Source organism: Giraffa tippelskirchi, chromosome 4 (genome assembly GCF_054371585.1).
Source record: "Giraffa tippelskirchi isolate mGirTip1 chromosome 4, T2T-mGirTip1v1.2.pri, whole genome shotgun sequence".
Classification (NCBI taxonomy): domain Eukaryota; kingdom Metazoa; phylum Chordata; class Mammalia; order Artiodactyla; family Giraffidae; genus Giraffa; species Giraffa tippelskirchi.
Genome location: NC_137278.1, coordinates 185,431,109 through 185,450,536, shown reverse-complemented (window position 1 = coordinate 185,450,536; position 19,428 = coordinate 185,431,109). Strand labels below are relative to the sequence as shown.

The following is a 19,428-nucleotide window of genomic DNA, read 5'->3' as shown; positions in this document are numbered from 1 at the left end:
TCAAATAGATGCAGATGTATTTGGGGAATTCTGAGCAATTTCGTGTAAAAACCATTTTTCGTTGTATCCTCGTAAAAAGTTAAAATATTTTGCTTTGTAACTATGGAAAACATATACCATAGAGATGAAAACTTTGTCTTTAAAGAAGTTTAGTAGTTGTTAAACACAGTGTCTACTGGTATATATTAATAAATACTGCTGTGCCAGAAACTCACTTTGGGTTTCATTAGAGATGGAGGTAATTTGTGTGCAGTTTTTTAAAAATTACTTAATTTTCTTGGAAAAGACAATCGTTAACAATTTTAAGAAATTATAAAGAAAAAAATTTATATTCAGAAATCTTTCTACTTTTCTTATTTCTTATTTTCTCTCCCTGAATATATAACTGTTGTTCTTAATTACTGATGAATTCTTTATGAAACTACAAGTAGATTCATATGTAGTATTGTTATCCTTCCGCTTACACAACATCTAATAAACGATATACTCTCTTATTTTTTATAAACTTTGTATTTTAGAGCAGTTTTAGTTTTACAGAAACATTACAAAGATTAGAGTTCCTTTATGTCCTGTACCAAGTTATCAAGAATTTTATTGTGTGTATGTGTACCTTGCTTGTGTAACATGCTTTGTAGTAGAGATCTTTTCATATCTGTTCATAAAGAATATTCTCTTTTTAACAGCTTCATAGTATTCCATTGTGTGGCTGTAGCCACATTTAACCAAACTTGTATAGCTGCTTGGGTTGATTTCAGTCCTTTGTTGTTGCAAGTAGTGCTGCAGTGATGGATCTTTGAACATATGTCATTTTGTACATGTGTAATTATAAATGTAGGAAAAGTTCCCAACATGATGAGAGTGGCTGGATCAAAAGCTATATGCTGCTGCTAAGTCGTGTCGACTCTGTGCGACCCCATAGACGGCAGCCCACCAGGCTCCGCCGTCCCCGGGATTCTCCAGGCAAGAACACTGGAGTGGGTTGCCATTGCCTTCTCCAGTGCATGAAAGGGAAAAGTGAAAGTGAAGTCGCACAGTCGTGTCCGACTCTTAGCGACCCCATGGATTAGCCTACCAGGCTCCTCCGTCCATGGGATTTTTAGGCAAGAGTACTGGAATGCATTAATTTTAATAAATATTGCCAAACTGCCTCTCTAGGGGTTGTGCCTTTATCAGCAATGTTAGAGTGTCTGCCTTCTTCACAGCTTTATTAAGAAGGTTTTGTCAAACTTTTATATTTTTGCCAATCTAATAGATAAGAAATTGCATCCTGATGTAGTGGTTGTCCCATCAGCTGCGCCCCCCCCCCCCCGCCATAAGATTTATTTTGGTCTTCCCTGGTGGCTCAGATAAAGAATCCATCTGCAATGCAGGAGACCTGGGTTGGGAAGATCCCCTGGAGGAGGGCATGGCAACCCACTCCAGTATTCTTGCCTGGAGAATCCCCAAGGACAGAGGAGCCTTTCGGGCTGTAGTCCATGAGGTGGCAAAGTGTCAGACTCGACTCAGCGACTAAGCATAACACAGCACAGCACAAGATTGATTTATTTTTTTTGACTGCTCTGGGTCGTTTTGCTGCTCACGGGCTTTTTCTAGTTGCGGGGAAGGTGCAGGGGCGGGGCTACACATTGTTGCAGTGCTTGAGCTTCTCATGTGGTTTCTCTTGTGGAGCCCGGGCTCTAGAGCACAGGCTTAGTTGTTCCGCCACATGTGGGATCTTCCTGGCCCAGGAATACAACCTTTGTCCCCTGCATTGGCAGGCGGATTCTTAGCCACTAGACCCACCAGGGAAGTTCCCAGGTTGTGGGATCTTAGTTTCCTGACCAAAGATTGAACCTGGCCCCCCCCCACCCCCTGAAGTAAAAACACCAAGTTCTAACCACTGCACTGCCAGGGAATTAATTCCCTCCCCTGATGTAGTTTTAGTTTGATTTTCCTTTATTATCAGTGAAGTAGGGCATCTTTTCATATGTTTAACCATTTGGATTTCTTTTTCTGTATTCTCTTAAAAATAGTCTCATTGAGCTTTTCGTTGGCATGTGTGTCCTGTAACGTTAACCTCCTAGTTTTCCCTCTTCTCATACTGCAGGTTCTGGCCCTCATGTGACCTGGGACAGTTTTTTGAACTTGCTGTCTAACTTATAGCTGGTAATAGTGGTTACCTCATAGAACTGTACAGTATATAGTAAATGTAAGAGCTTATTGTTAAAGTAAGAGAATCATTTACTTTCCCATTATGTTCCTTTCCATATATTTTTCTTTAAGGCAGCCATTCTTTCGCTGGTTGCTTATGATGTTCAAGTTAATTTCACAGTCCATAGAAATGGATTTTTTCCCCCAAATCTCTTTAGAAGCTGTAGAAGAGTCTCATTGAAGAGGGGGAAAGAAACTGTCTTTAAAAGACAGAAGTTAAAGGGTGTGATTTAGTGAGACATTGTTCTGTAAATCGTAGGAATCATTTGAATCAAAAAAGCGTTTATTGATGTTTGCATTACATAGCATTGTGCTAGGCATTTGGAAAGCAGGGTGAATAAGAATGGAGACCTCTGCCCTTTAGAGAACTTGTTTTCTTTAGATTTTTACAGATCTAAGTAGATTTTAGTAATAAAATGTCTTCAGTTCAGTGCCGTCGCTCAGTTGTGTCTGACTCTCTGACTCCATGGACTGCAGCATGCCAGGCTTCCCTGTCCATCACCAACTCCTGCAGCTTGCTGAGCTCATGTCCATCGAGTCAGTGATGCCATCCCACCATCTCATCCTCTGTCGTCCCCTTCTGTCTTCAGTCTTTCCCAGCATCAAGAGTTTTCCAATGAGTCAGGTCTTCACACGAGGTGGCCAGTGTACTGGAGTTTCAGCTTCAGCATCAGTCCTTCCAATGAATATTCAGGACTGATTTCCTTTAGGATTGACTGGTCGGATCAGACCTTTGTTGGCAAAGGAATGTTTCTGCTTTTTAATATGCTGTCTAGGTTTGTCATAGCTTTTCTTCCAAGGAGCAAGTGTCTTTTAATTTTGAGGCTGTTGTCACCATCTGCAGAGATTTTGGAGCCCAAGGAAATAAAAAAAACAGATCAAAATCATTGATTTGTTGTCATTCAGTTACTAAGTCATCTCTGACTCTTTGCAACCCCATGGACTGCAGCGTGCCAGGCTCCAGTGTAGTCCACTATCTAATAAAATGTTAAGTGCCAATAAATGTCTGTCAGAAGGTTCTCTGGAAACATGGGTTAGTGACCAATTAATGGGACTGGGAAAGAGTAGTAGAAGTTGAGTGGGAGTTGACTACAAAGAGGGGATCATGTGATGATTCTTGAGACAACTCCCTTTGGAAAATTTTGTTTTTAGTTGTAACGTATCACAATGTACATTAAAGTGTTTAAAGTACACTGAAGTATTTGATACATTTGTATGTACCTGTGTAACCACCATTCCAATGAGGAATATTTTCACTGCTTCCCCTAGATCAGATTATGATTTCTATCATCTTGACTTAGTTGTATGAGCTTTTGTGTGTGGCTGTTTTCACTCAACAAAATAGCAGTGAGATTTGTCCTGTTGAGGGTTGTTACTCCTATTTAATCGTTAAGTCGTGTCTGACTCTTTTGCGACCCCATAGACTGTATCCCGTCAGCCCCTCTGTCCATGGGATTCTCCAGGCAAGAATAATGCAGTGGGTTGCCATTTCCTTCTCCAGGGAATCTTCCTGACCCAGGGATTGAACCCATGTCTTCTGCATTGCAGGCAGATTCTTTACCACTGAACCAGCGGGGAAGTTCCCTGTGTACCAGTCATTTTAAAAAATAGTTGCTGTGTAGTATTCCAGTGTACAGTAAAGCATAGTTTATTCTTTCTCCTGTTGATGGGCAAGTTGGTTGTTTCTAGTCTTTGGCTGTTATTAATCAAGCTGTCTTAAACATACTCTTCCATATATCTTCTGATGGCAGACATGTACTCATTTCTCTTGGTTGTATAGTTAGGAGTGGAATTACTGAGTCACAGATAAGTGTATATTTAGCTCTAGAAACTACAGACTCTTTTCCAAATTGGTCATACATTTTACATTCCCACCAGCAGTGAATGATTGCTCTAGATCTTGATATTTGCCATCTTGTTAATTTTAGCCGCTCTGGTGTCTATTTAGTGGTATCCCATTGTGACTTTAATTTTTACTTCCCCTCTGAGTAATGATAGGTTGAACACATTTTCAAAGGCGTTGGCTATCTGAATTTCCTCTTTGGGGTGAAGTGCCTATTCAAGCCCTTTTTTATTTTACTGAATGATTTGTCTTTATTATTATATAAAATTTTATATATATTTTGGATATAAGTACTTTGACAGCTAATATGTATTATGAACGCCAGTCTGTCTTTGGTTATCTTTTTTACCTTTTCCTAACAGAATTTTTTGAAGAATAGTTTTTAGTTTTAGTGAAGTCTAATCTATCAATTTTTTTATGGTTAGTGTTTCCTGTATTCTGTTTAAAAAATCTTTGCCGGTCCTCGGTATATGAAGATGACGAGGATCTTGCAGAGAAGAGTTGTCTTACAGTGATAGAGTAGATCATTTCAAGAGGTGTGTGTGTATATATCAGTTCACTTCAGTTGCTCAGTCATGTCCGACTCTGCGACCCCATGGACTCCAGCACACCAGGCTTCCCTGTCCATCACCAACTCCTGGAGTTTACCCAAACTCATGTGCATTGAGTCGGTGATGCCATCCAACCATCTCATCCTCTGTCGTCCCCTTCTCCTGCCTTCAATCTTTCTCAGTGTCAGGGTGTTTTCCAATGAGTCAGTTCTTCGCATCAGGTGGCCAAAATATTGTAGTTTCAGCATCAGCCCTTCCGTTGAATCTTCAGTATTGATTTCCTTTAGGAATGACTGGTTGGATCTCCTTGCAGTCCAAGGGACTCTCAAGAGTCTTCTCCAACACCACAGTTCAGAAGCATCAATTCTTCGGCACTCAGCTTTCTTCACAGTCCAACTCGCACATCCATACATGACTACTGGAAAAACCATCCCTTTGACTAGATGGACCTCTGTTGGCAAAGTAGTGTCTCTGCTTTTTAGTATGCTGTCTAGGTTTATAATTTGCTTATCCTAATACTTAACAAATACATAATTAAGTATTTTTTAGTGTATTCATAGGTTCCTGCAACTATCACTACTACTTACAGAAATACATGATTTTGAAAAAAAGACAAGCATAAAAGAGTAAGTGATCTATTTAGGGAATAACATGCAGTTTCATATATTCAGTGGTACTTTATGGTGGCAATTTGAAATTGTTAAAAAAATTCTGACTAGTAAGCTTGGACTGTCTAGAAATGAAGTATAAAAGCAGTTGGTTGCAAAATGTTGTCTTTCCATACTGTTATTATCTTACTGTCTTTTAGTCTGGAATCCAGTTATTATAAAGAGTTACATTATTTTTTTGTCTTTTATATTTACCATATGCTTCAAGTATTTGCCAAGGAGTTCAGTTGTATTCCTATCTTAAGCAGCATTGATGTTGGCTGCTTTGGTTTGGTGATTTGTGTGTGGGATAATTGATAGATTCATCTTGATGAGGGATTTTTAGAAATGGACACTGTCTTTACTGAAAACATTTTAAGTTGTTAATTTTTTTTTTTTGTAAATTATTTAATTGAAGACTGATTACTTTACAATATTGTAGTGGTTTTTGCCATACAGTCACATGAATCAGCCATGGGTGTACCTGTGTCCCCCATCCTGAACCCCCCTCCCACCCCACCCCATCCCATCCCTCAGGGTCATCCCAGTGCACCAGCCCTGAGCAGCGCCCTATCTCATGCATCAAACCTGGACTGGCGATCTATTTCACACATGGTAATATACATATTTCAATGCTATTCTCTCACATCATCGCACCCTCACCTTCTCCCACAGAGTCCAAAAGTCTGTTCCTTACATCTGTGTCTCTTGCTGTCTTGCATATAGGGTCATCATTACCATCTTTCTAAATACCATATATGTGCGTTATTATACTGTATTGGTGTTTTTCTTTCTGACTTACTTCACTCTGTATAATAGGCTCCAGTTTCATCCACCTCATAGAACTGATTCAAATGCATTCTTTTTAATAGCTGTGTAATATTCCATTGTGTATATGTACCACAGCTTTCTTATCCATTCATCTGCCGATGGACATCTAGGTGGCTTCCATGTCCTAGCTAGCTATTGTGAACAGTGCTGCGATGAACATTGGGGTACACGTGTCTCTTTCAATTCTGGTTAATTCTTTAGAATGAAGCCTGAATAGAGAGAAGGGATGGAAAATAGGAAAAGAAAGGGCTAGTATAGCATTGCTGGCTACAACAGACTGAGGCCATACACAGCCAACAAAGCTTTTTCTTAATTCCTAGTGTCTCTTACTCTTCTCCTGCACTCTGTCAGATGGAAATAAGTACGTTACAAAAGTCATGCTTGCTTCATTTTAAGAAATTTGATTTTGAAAAGTTCAAATAGTGTATAAATATAATCTAACACCTATTATATTTGACTTCTTAGCATATATGTACAAAGTAAAGAAATAAGTGGAATCATTTTGCACCTACATGTAGTGAATTTTTTTTTTTTTTTTTGACTGTGCCACACGGCTTGGGGGAATCTTAGTTCCTTCACCAGAGATTGAGCCCATACCCTTGGCAGTGGAACCATGGTGTCCTCTAACCAATGGACTGTCCCCAGGGACTTCCCTAGCCTACCTTTTTAGTTTTATATTGGACATCATTTCAGGTTGTGTAATATTTCTGTGTAATAGTTTCCCTATATTTTATTTAATCATGCCTTGATGGGCTTTTTTGGTCCAGTTTTTCACAATATAACCTATGAGCTCATTTTTATACACTATTTTGTGAGCTAATATAAATTCCTAGAAGCTGTTTTGCTAAGTCAAAGAGTATATGTCTAGGCTTGTCTTTGAAAGATATTGTTAAATTCCCTCTGCAGAAAAACATACCAATTTATATTCTCACCAGCAGTGTTAGAATATAGTAGTGCCTGTTGCCCAACAGCCTTCTTGAGGCTTGTTATTTATTCCCTTTTATTTTGCCAGTGTGCCAGTATATGGTAATACCTTTCTACTTACATACAGTGTAGGTACATATAATGTAAATTTTCTGTATATTCACACTGTTCTTCCCCTGTGTTAATTATTTTTGTATTTTTAGGATGGAAAACTTTTTGAGCTTACTCATTATTCTTTTTTATAAAGTAGTAAAACTATTTCCCTCCTGTGATAGGAGTTAAATATTTTCCCCATTTTGACCTTTTTCTAAAATGCAAATTTTTTAAACTTATAATTTTGAAAAATTTCAGCTTGCAAAAAAGATGGGAGAACTCCCATATATTTCTCTTTCTCACATGTATGTGTAAAGAACTCCCATATACGCTTCAGCCAGATTAACCGGTACCATTTTGCCACATTTGCTTTCTCTCTATCCATCTCTCCATCTGTCTTCCTCCCTCCCATCTCTCTCTCTTCTTTCCTCCCTTGTTTCTCGCACACACACACACATTTCACACACTACACTGTTGTTGAGGAGCCATTTAAGAGGAGCAGTATCCCTAAATTCTTCAGGGTGTGTATTTCCTAAGAACACCGATTTACATAACCTTAGTACAGTTACCAAGATCCGGAAATTTAACGTTGATGCTATTAGCTATTCAGGTTTCACTAACTGTCCCAGCAATTTCCCTCATAGCCATTTTTTTCTCTTTGTTTAGAATTCAGTTGAGCATGATGCATTGCATTTAGTTTTCACAACTCTTTGAAACTTACTTTCCTGAGCCTTTCTTTATGTTTTATGGTAGTAGTATTTTTGAGGAGGATACATATGTTTTATTTTGTAGTATATTCCCTATTTGGGAGTTACTTGATGTGATCAGATCCAGTTTATGTATTTTTGGAGAAAATAAAATTCTCGCTATTATCACTTCAGGGGATACTTGATAAGAGTTTGTTCCATCATAGATGAAGTTACCTAGCATTACTTGGTTAAGGTTCTCTACTACAGACTTTTTATTTGTATCTTTACAATTAATAATCAATTTTTGAAGGGATACTTTGAACCTATATAAATAATAATTGTTCCCCATTAGAACTAGTTTTAGTATCCATTGATGTTTCTTGCCTGAATCATTTATTACTATGAGGGTTATTACAAAATGAGTATTTTTCTAACTTTATTCTCATCTGAATTTATTAGTTGATACTCTATTTTCAGAGCTTTCTACCCATTGTTCTATCATCTAGCTACAGAATGTACTCATGTATTATGTTATTCTTAAGGTTATAATACATGGCTATCATTTTGATGCTTATCTAATACAGATTTTTATATATTGAATTTTATCAGTTTTTGCTCATGTGACTTCTGGGGCAACTGTCTGAAGATTAAAGATTCAGATGGTAAGAGTCCACTGGAGTTTTGCTAGTGGCAAAAATTAGAAACGAAAAGTCCAAAAAGACCTAATTGAGTTGATAGGGGAAATCAGTGAAAGTCACAGATGTGTTGTTTAGGTTTAAACTGAATTTTATGTTTCCTATACTTACTTTCGCGCTTAATGATAAAAAAGTTAATGTCATATGAAAATAATCTTGTTAGCTCATTATCAAATTTTAGTTTTATAAAATCAAACTCCTGAAATGCAGATATAGTTCTTTTTTCTTTTAATAATGTTTGTCTTGTATAATGAAAATGCAAAGATTATTCCTTGATAGCAAACCCCTCTCCCCCCACATTCACTTTGTCTTGTATATATACCCCTGCTTTGTATGTGCCTTTAGAGTTTGTGTGAGGGGAGTTGCTGCTGCCATTTCGTTAAATGTAGTGAAACCTTTTATTATTGAAGTTTGAAAAACGTTGCATGTGTTAATAGGACTAGGATTTTGAAATTCTTTCAGCTATTCTCTGGTCTTTATTTTTAATGGTGATTTTCATTCTCCTTGGTCATTTGGTATTAAGCTTTATCATGGCTAATTGACTTCAGCTCACGTGCTCATTAATATTTTACTTAACTGAAAAAAATAAAAATTAGTCATACACAGCATGTTTGGTGATCGTTTTGATTTCCATTTTGCCAGTGTTACAGTTACTTGTCTGGACAAATTTGTATAGTGTGGTAGAAATTACATAGTTGTGCTTTTTAGACAGGCTCCATAGTTTTCTTTTTCTTCCTATACATTTCTCTTCTACTCTAGTATTTCTGTTTACTTTGAACACAGTACTTGTAGTTATTTAGTTGTCATGGGCTAATGTATTTATTATATTATTTATTATAACTTTTCCTCAGCAGCTAGTCTCCCGCAGCTCAGTATGGTTGTGTTCTTTTGTAATAGTGACATATCTGAATGACTTCTCATTGTGATACAGTTTGCTTGAAAAACTTAAGACTTTCTTTCAGATCTGATATATGAAATAGCCAGTCCTTTTAGGTGTTTTGGAGTCAAGAACCTAGCCTAAATTGTGATAAAGAAAAAAGAAATTTCATCAAACCAGAATTAAACTATTATATCCTCATTAACTGTGCGTGTTTCACAGTTATGCATACAAGCAAATTGTGGTAATTGTTACAAGACACAGTGATGCCAGTATTATTACATCATTCGCTGTGATGGGTGATGAAAAAGTTCCTTCTTCAGTTCCTTGGTAATGTGTTTGATAATGGTAGTTGATACTGATAATTTAAAAAATCTTTTGCTTTTTCTCTCCAGTTTTATTGAGATATAATTGACAATTGAAATTCTAAGATATTTCAAGTGCACATTGTGATGATTGGATATGCATTGCAATTGTGAAAGGATTCCAACCATTTAGTTAATAAACACATCCATCACCTCACAGATATATATATATATATATATAAAATAAATATTTAAAATTTTATATATATATTAAATTATATATGTATGTATATTTTGGGGGGGTGAGAATATTTTACTTTTCAACATTCTCTGTTGTTACAAGACTTTAAGCACCCTGTTCTGTCTTTAATTCTCCTTTGCCTGTTTGTGTCTCTGTGTTGGAAGCACTCATTTTCCCTAGCCTTGGCAGCCAGATTTTAGGAGGTTTCCATTGACCAAAGATGGTACAATTTGAGTATAAATAAGGAAAATAAGTGTAATGAACATGATGATACTGAAAAACAAAACATGATTCCTTAACACACACACCCCCACCCACCCATGAAACTAATTGGTCACTGGTGGGGAATGGTAGGGATCTGGTTATTTGGAAATCTAAGAAGAGTTTTGAGGTCATTCTTTCTTGACTATATGAGCTGTGCCACTCGGTATTCAAATTCTGGTGCCTGAGTTGCGCCCATGACCAATTAAATTAGTCTTTTTGATGTGCTGCTAGTCGCTGCTTTATTTTAGAAAATCTTTCTGGTGATTTGGATGTGCCACCCGTTCTTGAGAATTCTTTATGTGGCTGCGATGGATCTTTGTGCTGCATGCGGGCTTTCTCTAGTTGGGGCGAGTGGGGGCTACTCTAGTTGCATTGCATGGGTTTCTCATTATGGTAACTTCTCTTGTTGCAGAGCACAGGCTCTAGGCGAGCAGGCTCAGTAGTTGTGGTTCATAACCTTAGTTGCTTCACAGCATGTGGAATGTTCTTGGACCAGGGATCGAACCCATGTCCCCTGCATTGGCAGGCTTATTGTTATCCTCTATACCACCAGGGAAATCCAAGAACTTCTGTTTACAAAGTTTTTCTCTTATGAAGGGGCCCTGTAAGAGAAGTATGACTTATTAAAACACTGGGTGCATGTGGTTAGTTACAAAAACTGATAATTAACATTTCTGTAGTAAAGGAGGATACCAACTCAAAGCTCTTTGAAAGGAGGGGAAAAAGGCACAGGGAAGAAAGATGTACACTCTGTGTACTCTGTGCATGTTGCATATGGGGTCTTGGTTTTTATTAACTTCCTCTTTCCTCTCTGGGCTCCTTGATACCACACTTGCCTGTTCTTCATCCCCGCCAAAACTCAGTGGCTGTTCCTTCACAGTCTTCTTTGCTGTTTTGCCTCACTTCTGGATGTTGGACACTGCTGTCAAAAACTCTCACCCTAAGTGTTTTTATCTTATTGAGTTCTTTGGTTTTAAATACTCTGTATATTCTGATTATTTCCAGATATTTACAGCTAGCCCTAATTTTCCCTCTTGGATTCCAGAATAGAATATTCAGCTTGGATGTCTTATGGAACATTTTGAACTTAATATGTGCAGCAGCTTGGTTTTCCATTTCAACCATGGTTCTGTTTTAGACTCAGTAAATAGTAAGATCTTCCATCCAGTTACCCTGACTTTAAGAATCCTGCATTATTCTTGATTCTTCTGTCAACTTCTCATATACTGCCCCCACATGCATTCCCAAATCCTATCAGTTTGCTTGCCTCTCAGTGTATTCTGAATACTGTTACTAGTTCTCATTCTGCTCTTTGATTGTTCATCTCCCAGTTCATCTTCTAAGGTTCACTTAGTTATTGATATTTGAAATCCTTGGTGACTCCTCCTCCTCTGTAAATGAACATCCATATTTCTTAGCATGATGTATAATATTGTATTTGATACTTATCTGCTTCTCTCTTCTCATTCATCCTTTACTATACCTTCATAGGAATTGTGTTCCAGCCAAATGCGGAACTACTTGTATATCTCAAATGGATCTCCTTTTGTATAGGCTGTGCTTTCTACTGGAGAATGTTAAAAATTTTGTTTCAGAAAATTTTTAAAGTTACAGAAAATGTGGGAAGATAGTACAGAGAGTACTCATGTACCTTTACCCCATTCAGTACAGAGAGTACTCATGTACCTTTACCCCATTCAGTACAGAGAGTACTCCTGTACCTTTACCCCATTCAGTACAGAGAGTACTCATGTACCTTTACCCCATTCAGTACAGAGAGTACTCCTGTACCTTTACCCCATTCAGTACAGAGAGTACTCATGTACCTTTACCCCATTCAGTACAGGGAGTACTCCTGTACCTTTACCCCATTCAGTACAGGGAGTACTCCTGTACCTTTACCCCATTCAGTACAGAGAGTACTCCTGTACCTTTACCCCATTCGTTTCCCCTGATGTTATCTTCTTATGTACTGTGGTACATTTGTCAAAACTAAGAATTGTACCTGGAATTTTTGTTTTCTTTTAGATCACTTGCTAATAAATACTCTTGTACCTTCTGTTTTCTGCTCTGTGTTCAGTAGCCCCTTGTAGATTTTTATAGCACTTATGGGAATATGAATATGAATGACAGTCTTGGTGCTGCTTCGTTCGAACAAATCTGTTTGAAAAAACTGTCATTCCGTGTTTCAAACTTTATAACAGCTACATGCCCATAATAGCAGCTAACAAATGTTTCAGTGGATTCGGAAGATAGAACATTTAAAACACTTGTTGTCCATTGAACAGTTTTTCCCCTGATTGTTCAAAAAGGTCTGCTGTTTTTTGTTTGTTTGTTTGTTTTTTTATCAGCACCATGTGTGGTAGCTTATGTTCAGTGGTCATTGTTGTATGTGTGGGTGAAACATTGATTATTTGAACAGTAAAATCACTCAACACTGTGAAATACTTGTGTTAAGAGAAGCGAATGCACTAAGACCATTTGAAGCAACAGATTTGTCTCTCACCTTGTTCTCTGTGATAAACACTAAATGAGTGGAATATTGGTTAATGACATTTAAAATTTTTGTGTTAGGGTAAATGAATTTGTATTTTAGTGAAAGGTGTGTGATTCTATTATATTTGTTTTCATTAAAAGTACTCTTTCATTCTAAATTCTCATTTACTTTATGTTTTCTTTTTAGGATTTGTTTTTGATTCTTTATTTTTTGTTTTTGATTCTTGATTGATGAATAATCAAAACCAAAGATAAAACAATTTTCTATTAGAATTCTCATTATTGATTTTATTTCCTGAGCATTGAATCGTTGCTGATTAAAATAAACTTGAGATATTGACTCTCTCAGTTCTAAGTACGACCAGGGCTTGTTTTTTGCAGTTTTGAAGGAACCCAGGACAAAATGAATCTGTTAGCCTATTTGAATCCTTGTAATTAAGGATAATCCTGGGTGGATTCATATGACAAAATCCCTTGAAATTTAAACCTGGGGACTTGGATCTGAACAGTTACTGTCATTGCTGACATAATTATAGACAAGTAGCAATTCTAAAATTTGGCATGTGGAATTTGCCCATAAATTTGTTTGAATAACCAGTACTCAACCAAGAATCTAAGGATAAAACTGTTTCATTTATTGCATTCCTTGAAGTATCTGTCACATGGGACACAAAATATGTAATTGACACAAAGTATGTTTTTTTTGGACTTCACTGTTGGTCCAGTTGCTGAGACTCTGCGCTCCTAATGCAGGGGGCCTGGGTTCAATTCCTGGTCAGGGAACTAGATCCCATATGCAGCAACTAAGACTCAGTGCAGCCAAATAAATAATAAAGTATGTTTTTTAGAATAGGTGTTAGGAAATACAGGGGTGATATCTTTTAAAATGGAAAAGCAAGAAAAATAAGCACTGCATGTCTTAGTCTATGGCAGTACTGTACAGTTTAATAGAAGTAACGTGTGAACTGAATGTGTTATTTAATATTTAAAAATTTTCAACGCTGTGTTAAAATACTTGAAACAAGTGAAAATGAAAATAATTTAAATAACTTCTTTGACTTACCCTATTTGATCATTTCTCTTGTCAATATACAGAGTTAATAAGATGTTTTGCATTTTCTGGTACTAAATCTTCCAAATTTACTTCAGTCGTGTCCGACTCTGCAACCCCAGAGATGGCCGCCCACCAGACTCCTCCATCCCTGGGAGTCTCCAGGCAAGAGTACTGGAGTGGGTTGCCATTAAAAGGACTCAGTTATACATACATATATATATATATTCTTTTTCAGATTCTTTTCCATTATAGGTTATCACAAGACATTGAATATAAACAGTAGGTCTTTGTTGTTAATCTGTTTTATACATAGTAGTGTGTGTATGTTAATCCCAGTCTCCTACTAATTTACCCCTCACTTTCAGATGTTCATCTATATTTAGATTTCACAAAATTTGCAGTTGGTGAAGTAGATTCAAACACTCACGTTTTCCAGCCATATTTAAATTTTTTTTCAGTATTTAGAAGGAATTATCAGGTTTTAAATTAAAATGGTTATTAAGGAAATACAAGTGAAAACCACAGTGAGATACCACTTCATACTCACTAGGATGGTTTTAATAAAATAAATGAAAAATGACAGGTCTGGATAAGGATGTGTAGCTGTCCTTACAAACCTTGTATTTATTTGTAGGTTGTGAATACACTAAATACCACTGAATTATATACTTTAAAATGGTATGTTATATGAAATTCACCTCAAAAACTTAATGAAATTAAATAAAAATAAAAATTCAGTTTCTTCTGATAGCGGTATTTATAGTGGTAAGTAGCAGCATCTGACTAGTGGCTCCTGTAATAGATAGTGGTGTTTTCTGGCAGTGTGGGAATCTGCAGAAGATAGAAACTTTAAAAAGCATTATTCTTTTTTGGTGCTCAAAATAACATGTGGTAAGATTTTAGGTTCTAAGAATTCAGCAACAGTCAGATGCCCAGCTTCTTTCTCTAGGTCAGAATCTGTAGCTGAGCCTTCTGTGATGTAGGCAATCTGAGGACCACACTATTGATAAGAGTTGTAAGAATTAAATGAATTGTGAAGCCCTGAATATGGCTGATTGTTTCAAGGTTCCATAACTCTTTGTGCCTTACCCTTGATGACAGTCATTTGAAGTTGTTGCTTTATATGTGTATATATATATGTCTTGGTGGTCACATATAAGCACTTTCAGTGCGAAAAGTATATCTCTCATCCATCCTTACACTTATAGCATCTAATGTTAATAGTACTGAATATGGAATAGATAAGTATTTGAACTAAAATCTTGAGTCATTCTTCTCTCTCTTAACCTAGTGTGCACTTTAGAATGGTCAAAAGTTTTTGTTAGTAATACTGAGTACCATTGGAGCGCTTAACATGTCTCATATAGTGAAATGAGTAGAATAATTCTTAATGGTACTATGTAAGGATTTTGCTGTGAAGTGTTTCAGCCAGCACTGATTTTTATCAGAATCTGTAAGCTAGTATATTTAGAAATAGCTATGATTCGCAGGACTCTTCTGGTAATGTATATATTCATAAAAGTATATTCTTGCCTTGAAAAGGCATGGAAAAGATGGGCTGGGATAAATTATCTAATTATGATCTGAAAGTATGAGGATGTTCCTCACAGGAGGGTAAACTCTCTTCACATGGTCAGATTTAAAGAGATTTTGTGAATAAAGGTATGATCTTTACTAACAGAAGGTTGTTGGTCTGGAAGATCCCCTGAAGGAGGAAATGGCAACCTACTCCAGTATTCTTGCCTGGAAAATCCCATGGACCGAGAAGCCTGGAGGGCTACGGTCCATGGGGTTACAAAGACTCAGTTGCTTCTGTGTGTGTGTGCATGCACCCCCCCCCCCCCACACACTCTAGAGGGCTGTATTGTGCTTTTAGAAGTTTGAAATGGTAGCTGTATCTCAACTGAAAGAATACACACACAGACACACACTAGAGGGCAGTATGGTGGAAACATGTGAAGTCTTTTGTGGTATTAATCTAGAAAAATGTAAATTGAACCACCTGGGAATGTGTTGGATACATTTAGTGGCATACATGGCAAATTTGCCTGCTTGTTGTTTGGTTGTCAAGTCAGAAATTAAACAACTTGAATAAATCACTGATGGAAGCCCCCCCCCCAGCAATCCAGTGTGGATTTTGCTGTTTGAGGATCACTTTTGGAAAATGTTTTAATTAGTAACATTCATTTCTTAGAAGATCTGAAAATATTATTTTTTAAGATCTAACTAAAAATCTTTCTGTGATTTCCAAACATTCTACATCCATTGTTGGAATAGCAGTTACCAGGAGACTTAGGTAGTTAAGTAGACCTTGTTTTCTCAGTTTTGCAAGTACCGAAGACTGTGGTGGTGGTGATTTAATTGCTAAGTTGTGTTTGACTCTTTTGCCACCCCATGGACTGTAGCCCACCAGGTTTCTCTGTCCATGGATCATAGATCCTTTCTGGAATTACTTCTGTAGTGTTACTGATTTACTTCTGAAAATATAAAATATACACTCATTTCTATTTTGCTTGCGTCATATACAGCATGCCTGACATTATTTTTTTTTTATTTAGTGTGTCGTTGGTGGCTGCAATGCCAGCTTTGCTTCTCAGGGAGGGCTAGCTCGCCATGTACCCACACACTTCAGTCAGCAGAACTCCTCAAAAGTCTCTAGCCAGCCAAAGGCCAAAGAAGAATCTCCTTCTAAAGCTGGAATGAACAAAAGGAGGAAATTAAAGAACAAAAGACGACGCTCATTACGTAAGTATTCAGTACGCACTTAAAGACAGTGTGTATCGGATGGTTTAGTTATTATCTTAGGCTCTCATGCAAATTCAGTTTCTACCAGTCTTCAACTCTGCTCATCTGTTTTTGTTAATAGTAATGAACAGATAGGATCTTGGTCTGTCCCTGTGAGAATTCAGATGTTTTACCTCTAGTAGCTAAGGGAGCAAAAGTGTATGTGAACAAACTTTATAGAAATAGATTCTGAGGGCTATTGTAATTCTGAATTAAAACAATTTAAATTATGACAGTGTTGGTGTTTGTAACAATATTTTAGAAAATTTGAACATGTTAAAGATTTAAAAATCAGGTAAAAATAAAGTAACCTGTCTGTTCCAAAGTGGTGTGTGTGTGAGTAGGGAAACTCAGTGTAGTCTGTGTCTCAGTGCTTCACAGTCTGTTATGATGCATATGTATAGTGTTTATGTGCCTAATTACAAGATTATGAGATGTAGCCTCCATATTTAGGACAGAACATAATTAGATGATTGTATACTTTTGAACCAAAGGAAAATAGTCTATTTTTGTGGTCTTCAAACAAAAGGTTTTTGATTATATAACTTACTAAGAAAAATGGTTGGGCATTCAGTCTTAACTTGGTATACTTACAGTGTATAGAGATAATACTGCTAGTGTACATTGACAAGAAGGAATACTGAAAAACGTAGAAATGGGGAAAAAAAGAAGTCTTATTTTTTTCCTCATGCTAGTGGATCATGACACACACCTGCTTTGGAGACTATTGTTCTAGTTTAGTATTCTTGATCCTTTAGTAGTGGACATAAAATGGTTAAGGTCTGATGCATAGAATCTGAAATCTGAGGGCTCTTTTTATTATTCCAAATTTAATTCAAGTGATGACCTCTGTGCTTGTTGAATCTTGAGTGAGGAGTGATAGATTTGAGTGATTTAGAGGGATGAGTCATTGTTAATAAGCTTATCTTTCTCAAGAGAAAGCATATTTGGAGAGTATGGAGAAAGTACACATTTTTTCCCCCGGTAGCAGCATATGAAGTAGGAAGGGGATTTGTTTGTTAGCATTAGGTAAAATCATGACTTTTTTTCTCTCATAAATAAATGTGAGTTTTTAAAAATTGATTTCCCATTGTCATTGCATTGTTAATATTGTGGGTTCTGTTAGTTTATTACTAGCTGATGTTCTGTTTATTTCTTTTTGAGCAAAAATCCAATAAGAAAAGAGCTATTCAGATTGCTTTATTGAGTATACCAACTGGTAGATGTGTGTAGGTGTACTGAGAACTCCCATGAGTAGTAGAGACATTTTCAGTCTATCCATGTGTTAAGTCAGAATAGTGTGGTAAATCAGCATATATGTAATTTAGAATATGCTGTACCAGGAAATTAGGCTGTTTCTCTTATTGTTGGTAAAATTTAATTTTTAATTACAGATGACATTGAGATATTTTACGTGTATTAGAAAGCTCCACAATTGTAAAATAATACATGCACTTTCCTTACTTTGAACAGTGTTATTAGGAATAGAAACAACACAATTTATAGTTATTAATGGGATGAAAATAGAATTTAAAAAATGATCTTATCAAATCTTTAGTATATAACTTTGTTGTGATCATACTAAAAGATTGCTTACTTTAGGTTTATCCATTTATTTTTTAAAAAATGATATAAAAGTATCAATATAAATTGCATTGTGGCTTAAGGCATTTTTCCTATGCATTTATTTTACCCATCATCTATAGCTATTGCATTTCCATTTCTCAAATTAGGAAACAGACTAAGAAAGATCAGGCAGTTTGTGCAAAGTGACATAGGTGATAACTGATGGAATTGGACGTTTGAAAGAATTTTGGGGTACTCATTGGCATTTAAATATATTTATAATTTTCTTAGATCATCATTAGAAGAATTACTTGTAATCAAGAAAATGTTTGTCAAAAATACCAAAATTTTTAAATTTTAATGTTACTACTTTGTACTGTTCATAAAATGTATTTCATATGTTTGGCCGAGGTGAATGAGATCTTGTAGTGCACAAATGAAGACGTTTGTCATATTGTTGGAAATGCAGGGCTGGTGCTCAGGAGAGATCCTGGAGTGAAATACAAAACTATATGAAAAAGAGAGTAGCTAAAGTGTACAATCATGAGGTCGAAGGTTAAAATCTCACACACCAAGGAGCAGAATTAAACCACACTCGCTTGTTAGAGTTCTGCTTCTTACACCCGTAACCTTGTCAGCTTGATTCTGTGTTTTGAAAGCAAAGAAAATCTTGACATTTAAACACTAGATAGATAGATTGTTAATTGTTTCAATCTTTCCTACTTAGTGCATATTTTTGTGAAAAATGGATCACTAATTATGGCTGTTCTGAGATTGTTACATTTTTCTAAATATTCTTTACCGCTTTTGTATTGACTTTTAGCACGACCGCATGATTTCTTCGATGCACAAACACTGGATGCGATAAGACATCGAGCCATATGCTTTAACCTCTCAGCTCATATAGAAAGTTTAGGAAAGGGACACAGTGTTGTTTTTCATAGTACTGTAAGTATCTGATTTCATTTTTTTTTTCAAATATTTCCCACAGTTCTATATTTAAAAGATCACATGAAGTTTTTTAGCCTTTAATTGGAGCTATTTAGGAAATTGGGATGGCATTTGGGCTACTAAGCTTTTGAAGATCCATCTCTGACTTTAAGTAAACTAGGTGTGTTTTCTGACCTCTGGTTTCCTTATATGTAAAGTTAGAACATTAGACTTCATTTAACGTACATCCCTGTCTGTGTTTCTGCATGCTGTCCATCTCCCCTAAAATGCACATCTAAAGCTTGTGTTAAACAGAAAATAAGATAATGGTCATCAAATGAAAGCTTCATGAAAGAAGGAATTTTTAGCTTTTTTTTTTTCTGTGGATGTATCTGAATCGTGTAGAATTGTGTGTATATTTGTTGGATAACTGTGTTGGAAAAAGCAA

General features: G+C 36.4%; 1 protein-coding gene across 4 annotated transcripts in view; it reads left to right on the top strand.

The window, feature by feature from the left end:
• AEBP2 (AE binding protein 2) overlaps positions 1-19,428 on the top strand; it is a 62,074-nt gene that overhangs the window by 30,833 nt on the left and 11,813 nt on the right. For all 4 annotated transcript variants that reach the window (XM_081592270.1, XM_081592267.1, XM_081592268.1 and 1 more), the window contains exons 4-5: positions 16,259-16,445; positions 18,874-18,998. In XM_081592270.1, the coding sequence (XP_081448396.1) occupies positions 16,259-16,445; positions 18,874-18,998 (312 nt within the window). The remainder of the gene's footprint in view (positions 1-16,258; positions 16,446-18,873; positions 18,999-19,428) is intronic.